General features: G+C 35.4%; 1 protein-coding gene across 2 annotated transcripts; it reads left to right on the forward strand.

The window, feature by feature from the left end:
• The first annotated feature begins 306 nt into the window (after window positions 1-306).
• Window positions 307-3,999, forward strand: LOC149571796 (putative ubiquitin-conjugating enzyme E2 16). 2 transcript variants are annotated; one of them, XM_089813211.1, is made up of 7 exons: window positions 307-476; window positions 700-787; window positions 890-999; window positions 1,125-1,227; window positions 1,929-1,992; window positions 3,326-3,414; window positions 3,515-3,999. In XM_089813211.1, exons 2-7 carry the CDS (start codon window positions 764-766, stop codon window positions 3,608-3,610), a joined length of 486 nt encoding a protein of 161 aa, XP_089669337.1. In that variant the 5' UTR covers window positions 307-476; window positions 700-763; the 3' UTR covers window positions 3,611-3,999. The 2 variants fall into 2 exon arrangements, with proteins under 2 accessions (XP_089669337.1, XP_089669336.1); XM_089813210.1 differs by having other exon boundaries at window positions 428-446.
• Window positions 4,000-7,558: the final 3,559 nt, after the last annotated feature.

Consider the following 7,558-nt stretch of genomic DNA (forward strand, 5'->3'; position numbering starts at 1 on the left):
AATTGTTTTCCCTAAATTTCAACATCTAAGGACTAGATACTTGGTATGGAAGAAACAATCTCTTTTATAGATGGAGTGGAAAAATGCTTCTTAAAAAATCAGATACTTGTTCTAAACAAAGCACTCTCTTTTACCGACTTCTCCCCTAAAGTACGCCCTTCACTAAAATACTCAAAATTAGAAAACTTGTTCCAGTTAAAATAGAATATATCTTGTTCCAGTTAAAATAGAAGATATCTTGGCCTAAGATTTTACCCCGCTGTAATCTGACATCAAATAAACTCAACGCACAACCAAACAAAATTCACAGGCAACAAACTTGTAGCCCTAATCAGTGGAAGTCTGGGTTTGACCCAATTTCAAAGAAAATTCATGAATGATATTTTTATATATTAAGACATTTGCAAGCAGTTGGTGATTTGAGGGAAGGTCAAGGTGGGATGCATGTGAGTAAAGAGATGAGATTTTAGCTTTTGGTATAATTCGATCCTATCTAATCCCCTTGTCTTGTAATTCCTTCCTTGTTGGTTGATTCTTCTTTAGCTTTCGTTTGATGGGTATTCTCTTTTTCTTTTTCAGTCCTCACATTGTTTCGATTCCTCTTCCCCGTCCAATAAAACCCTCTTCTCCTCTTCATGGGACACACCATCTTTGACATCTGAGTTCTAAGCAGTCCTATACTTCTTACTTCTACTGCAGGCTTTTCTGTGTTATTGTCTATCAACACCCAATTTGTATTTTTTTTTTGCCTTCTGTCATCATCATGAGTTCTTCAGGTGCTCACAAGGTGGGTTACTTTCTATGTTATTTGAAATGCCTTATTTGTATTCATCCATCTGGAAACGATTTTCCTCTTTTACTTCTTAATGTTGAGAATGTGTGGATTCAGGGTCAAAGCCTCAGCAAAATCGCTACCAATAGACTTCAGAAGGAGTTGGTAGAATGGCAAGTGAACCCACCCACTGGTTTCAAGCACAAGGCCACCGATAATTTACAGAGGTATGCTTTTCTCTCGTTCCAATGCTTGAACTTATGCATAAAGCTGAAATATGTATTGATTTTTGCAGTTAGTGAGTCATTTTCTTAGCGTACAGTCCATGACATTGACCATTGCATGTTGGTAGGTGGGTGATTGAGCTTACAGGAGCTCCTGGCACAATGTACGCCAATGAAACTTACCAGCTCCAAGTGGATTTTCCGGAGCAGTATCCCATGGAGGCTCCTCAGGTTGGGTTCTCATCATTTCCCTATCGTACTCTACCAATCCTTTACTTGGAATTACCTATCTAATCTAAATTGTCGGTTTCAGGTTAATTGTTTTGCAGTTAACATTATCAGATTTCCACAATCCATTTGAAATGATTCTGAATTCGATTGTATATAACAAACACAATCGAATCCAGCAACATACACAATCGAATCTGGAAGCAAAATTCCATTTCATTTTTTAAGTTGCTTATTAGGGGATTGCTTATCTCATATTGGATGAGGCATTTGTCACCGCTTTTGCATGGCCTGGGGTAATTTTCTGGCCTCATTCTTAGGATTTGTATAGATAAGTCTTGCTTTAATGGACCCCATGATTGTTCTGCTGCAGCATCGACGGATGTGTGCCTCAGTTGTGGTCCAGTGTGGGGGATTGGAATCTCGTAGTAGGATTTTTGTTGTTTTTTGCGTTGTGCTAAATCTTGGTCACTCTATCGACCCCCATATTTGTCCTTCAAGATCACGACTCATGTCTGATTGGACCCTAATATTGTAATGCTACATTGTTTTCAAATGTGTTCTGGAGTTATGGGCTGCTGGGAAGAATCGAATTGATAGTTTAGTATTTAGAAAAATAGGATATGTGAGGCTGTTTCTAATGGGTGTTTTGAATTTTCTAAAACCAGTAGGTAACAAAACATGTATGGTTTTTAATTGTGCAGGTTATTTTCCTCCAGCCAGCTCCTCTGCATCCCCACATTTACAGCAATGGGCATATATGTCTAGGTATGCATTTTATTGCCACTGAATGTAGTAACCAGGTTTCCCTGCATATGTTTGGATGAAATTGGTATGCCTATTGGAAGCAGCTTGGTATAAAATAATATGCTGTGTTGCATTCTTCATTCTGTAATGATTTTTATTTTACACTGCTATTCTGTACAATCTTCATTCCATTAGATTGATTTTTGTTTTTGTCTCGGATGAAGTTGGCACATCTTTTTTAGATATTCTCCATATTGATAACTGGAAGCAACTAGTCATAAAATTATGTCTTCTATTTTATTCATCTTCTTATCATGTAAATGTTCTCACAACTCATACATTGAAACAAAATTTGTTTAAAATTATGTCTTGAATTCTTTTCTCATTGATTTTGGTCACGGCTTTAGCCATAAAGTATTGTTTTGTATAATACTATAATCTCCAACTCTATTAAAACTGATTCTAAAGAGCAAACAGAAAATGAACATCCCAATTAGCCTCACATCAAAATGTTTTGCTGGTTGTAGGATATGCAATGCCACTATTTTACCATTCAGAAGCTAATATGTTTGTGACTGTAATTTCAAAGTTTGAAACCTTGGTCAAATGCCATATAAATAACTCTTTCATGTGCTTTGGGATGATCACAAATTTCTATTTGGATGGGGAAATCAATTTCATATAAATGTGATTGATTGATTTCTGATATTTATCAATTAACTTTTAGTTAAGTATTTTCATTGTGTACTATCCCCTGCAGTATTCAGAAAGCTTACCTGTCAGAGATCTTTCAGCATGTTTTGAAAATGCTTTACTGTTTCCTATTTTTCTATTTTTTGATTTACCTGTGGGCTTAGTGTTTTATTTGTCTTGCTTAAATGGGCTCCAATTGTTGCTGATTAAACCCTTTCATATTGGTTTACATGGCAGTAATTTTGAAGTAACTTCATGGCTCATCATTTATTTATGTTTAGGGTCATCACTTACCATAAGAGCTTGAGTTTTAAGGAAATCCGTGGTCTGTAATTTGATTATAGTACTTTTTTGCTTTGATTTCTTGAAGAAATCATGACATCCCTTTCATAGCAATCGTTTCAGTGTAGCTTAGATTGCATATCAGCAGGAACCACTCCCAGTTGAAAATTAAGATTGTTCTAAAAATGAATAGCATTCTCAGGAATCTCAAAGCCATACAGAGAGAAATATAACAGTTGCTTATAATCTAGCCACTTTCTTGCCATAAGCTAGCCGTATCATATGGTTATAAATTATTATCAATGAGCAACTTTTATGATAATGCTCACTAAGGATGCTTCTTCAAGTTTACTCACTCATTTGCTTTTTATGGGTACAGATATTTTATATGATTCCTGGTCTCCAGCTATGACTGTTGGCTCTGTATGCATCAGCATTCTTTCAATGTTATCTAGCTCTACTGCAAAGGTTTTATTTTGATTCCTTTAGTACTATGTGCAATTGTGTTAGATACATGTTTGTATGACTGGTTTACAGAGTGTAATACTCAAGTGTTTGTGCAATGCAGCAAAGGCCCCCAGATAACGATCGCTATGTAAAAAATTGTAGAAATGGCAGATCCCCAAAAGAGACTCGCTGGTGGTTCCATGATGACAAGGCATAACAATAACTGCTAAAATTTTCTATGTGGTCATTTCGCAAGTGTTTTGGACCAGTTCACAAGTTTTGATTTAGACTTATTTCTAGACTTCATGGTCAGCTGTTCTGTAAAGATGTATTTTCACTGCTATTCCCAAAGAATAGCTATTATCTCCGTCTCTTAGTTGTGTAATGTTTGCAAACAAGCTTTCACCAAGTAGAGGCTTTGCAAGCAGGGGACGGTTTATTCTGTCTGGTAAATGTTACAAATGATAAAATACATTAATAAGAATAGTGAATACTTGCCATCAGATCCATTGTTCTGGATGTCTGGATGGAATGGAAAAAAAATGTTTATCTGGCAGGGAGATTCCAAAGTGTTAATTAATGCAAGTCCTTGTTTTAATTGATGAATTTTTCAGTTGTGCTTAGGCAGCATTGCCTTTTGTTGCATACCCCTAATTGTGATTTGGCAAGTCAATATCCCTGTTTTAATTGATGCATTTAAGGTCAATGGCTATTAGACAGCGTTGTCTTTTGTTTGTGCATACACAATTATGATTCTCCCAGCATTAAAAAATACGATTGTTTCCTGTAGCCGTAGTGGCTATGAAATGATGACCTGGAGCAATATTGTTTTTCATATCTATGATAAGTAGATTTCTGGGTGTATTATGCTGGATTTTCTTGGTGATTTGATAGAATTTAGAAAGGAAGTGTTGTAATGGAAGCAAGCAGAACTTGAATGATGTAATATCTTGTTAGCAGTCCATAGGTAGACATGGAAAGAGCTTTGAAGTGGTTCAATGTTATTGAAGTGCAAATGCATGAAAACTTAGGTTGTATGGTTACGTGTACCCATGCCCCTGGAACATGTACCCACATACCCAAGTACCAGGTACATGTACCCCAAATACTGGGTACTCAGTGGAGAGCAACACAACAGCTAAGGACCTTGATTAAGATTTCTGATTTTGTTTTGATTTTTGTTGGCATTTCAGCTTGTTGTTTATCAAGATTCAAGCTTAATTCAATAGTAATCAGTTTGAAACTTTGATACTGATCAGTAGTAAACTTTATCACTATTCAAGTCAAAATTTTATCATTTGCAATATGTCATTGTTATATGATTTATGATCTTCTTGTTCATGTTAAAACTCTGCTGTCTCTGTTATGCATCTAAACATTTATCATATATTATTATTACAAACATATTGCAGATCTGAAATTGAAAATAATGCATTACATTTGCAAACTTTATCACTGTTCTTGTTTTGAAAAACCAGTCACGGCTCATAATTTCAGATTTTCTATAAATATTAAATTATATTAGAAAAAAAAGTTTGATGTGCCCAAGTACCCCTGTTCCCTATTTTGAAAAATAGCCGTACCTGTACCCGTACCCCAAGCACCCAACTACCCCATTCCCTATGCAACTTTGATGAAAACCAATGCATACTGGTTGGTGATATATGATTAGGTCTCAGCTTTTCCAAACAGATATGGTTAAAGCTTGATAAATATATGCTGGATTATGTTGACAGTGAAAGTGAAATTTTTAAAGTTTAAACTACGATTTTTTAGACATAGACTGAGGAGTTATGCATGATTGTCTTGTCCCAAGCAGATGGAGGACCTTTATTGTTATAAAAAATCATTTTTCACATTTACGAGCTCTGACTGGCATATATAAGTTCACAGCTTTCCCAAAGGGATTGTTGTTATAAGGCTTGATAATTTTAGAGAGTATTATGTTTGACAGCCATAACTGAAGTTTTTAAGGTATTTAATTTAGAATTTAGCACAACTTTATAGTTATGCATGACTATTTTGCCTCAGACCTTATGAAGGGTTTCCTTTTGATAATGGTTCTTTCAGAGTTGTATGCAAACCTATATCGTTCTATTGGAGATTGGGTAACAGAAAGTTGCAAGCTTTTACAAGACATCGTCATTTAAGCAAGGCCTATCACTGTCATGACTTGTAAATCGCAGCACAGACAGGACAGATCACAGTAGTCATTTATTTATCAAAAATGTTAAATATGTTTTTTTGATCAAGGTAAATAGGGGTTTTGAAAGGACCCAGACCCTTTTCCAAGAGGAAAGATTTAGCAATCAGTACAGCAAGATAACAAATGACAGTAGATTTTTCTTTCCACTCAGGACTTATGAAGTGTTTCCTTCTGATAATGGTTCTTTCAGAGTTGTATGCAAACCTATATCGTTCTATTGGAGATTGGGTAACAGAAAGTTGCGAGCTTTTACAAGACATTGTCATTTAAGGAAGGCCTATCACTGTCATGACTTGTAAATCGTAGCCTAATTCACAACACAGACAGGGCAGATCACAGTAGTCATTTATTTATCAAAAATGTTAAATGTTTTTGGTCCAAGGGAAATAGAGGTTTTGAAAGGACCCAGACCCTTTTCCAAGAGAAAAGATTTAGCAATAAGTACAGCAAGATAACAAAGGACAGCCAGAGAATAACAAGACAACAAAGGACAGTAGATTTTTCTTTCCACTCACGAATTGTTTGCGTTGTGGTCATGATCCAATTTGTGCGTCAGATTTTGGATCAGATAGGTTCTGTATGTTTGGTTATGAATAGAAAAACTCATTTATTTTAACCCAAATGATATTGCATCCACAACATTTTTTGGATTTCTATTGTCCACAGAAATGTTGATATAAGAATGATAGCTAATAAATAGGGTGTGCAAGCCATTTGCAGCATGCTGGCACACTTGCAAGGAAGTTACAGAACTTGGCCAATTAGTCTAAATTGCAAATGAAATCCAATTGTAGTAAATACAGAGGTTCTCACTGATTTCTTGCCCGATGACAAAATGGGGTGATTGTTCCATCTTGTATCTTTTTAGCTTTTATTTTAGAATGGTTGTATTCACTTTAAAGGTGAAGGTTCAGAGGAATCTTTAACCGTACAACTAATGCCTAGCTGTAGAGCCAATGTGCTTTTGTAGATAAAGGGACTCCATGCCGCACACTAACTCAAAATTGGGAGTTGGACTAACGAGAGTAGTTTCATTTACATTTTCATTAAAAGCCAGTGTTAACTGAATCTAATACCCAAAATCATACAGGCACCTTCAGCTTGATTCTCAGTGCCTGACTGCCACTGCAATCAGACTATTGCACATAAATCTGTTTTTGGGATTCGAAAATTACACTACATTGAGTATTACCTTCTAGACATCAACTCCAACTGGATGTGCTATTGAGTTGCTCATAAAAATAAAATTGTACCTGTAATGCCTTACAAGTAAACATCAAATAATATCCATTTGAAAATCCTAAATGTGATTTGTTATTTTGGAAAATGAAAATGGGCCATAAGCACAGGGGAAAGGGACCCAGTAGCTGGGTCTTTTAGTAATTGCCATCCTATTTGTTTGATTTATGTCCAATTTTTTGATAGTATAGCACCGTTAGTTGTGATAAGTTGTTTTTGTTCCTCGTGAGTATTTGCAATTGAATGAAATATATTCTTTAGATCTACAACGAAACAGATCATGTGATACTGCATTAGCACACAAATAAAACTTAATGGACAAATACTCTCAGTATATAATTATTATAACTTAATGTACAACTATTGGTCTACCCCCTCTCTCAGACCTTATACAATGCCTCAACAATAATCTTTATATGGCATTACATCTGATGGTGTAGACTTGGAACTTTAGCTTAAGTTGAGATATTGTCAAATAAGCTACAAGAAAATTTGAGCGACTTGAAGTATTTTTTATCAGATATCCTTTTGATGCATGTGTAGCCATTTTCTTAATTGTTTCTGGATAGTTCTTGTACCTCCATTGTTTCTGGATAGTTCTTGTACCTCCATTGTTTCTGGACTCGTGGGTAGATGATTTTGAGAGGTGGAAAGTTAGAATGCTCAACTGTTGGATTCTCTCCCTAAAATAATTATGACACAGGATAATAAAGATTCTTA

The sequence above is a fragment of the Cupressus sempervirens genome, chromosome 2 (assembly GCF_028749045.1).
Source record: "Cupressus sempervirens isolate cs-2001-9-10 chromosome 2, ASM2874904v1, whole genome shotgun sequence".
Classification (NCBI taxonomy): Eukaryota; Viridiplantae; Streptophyta; class Pinopsida; order Cupressales; family Cupressaceae; genus Cupressus; species Cupressus sempervirens.

Coding starts and splice junctions, on each gene's coding strand:
- LOC149571796 (XM_089813210.1), top strand. Junction 1,000..1,124: donor GCCACCGATAATTTACAGAG/GTATGCTTTTCT, acceptor GCATGTTGGTAG/GTGGGTGATTGAGCTTACAG. Junction 1,228..1,928: donor ATCCCATGGAGGCTCCTCAG/GTTGGGTTCTCA, acceptor TTAATTGTGCAG/GTTATTTTCCTCCAGCCAGC.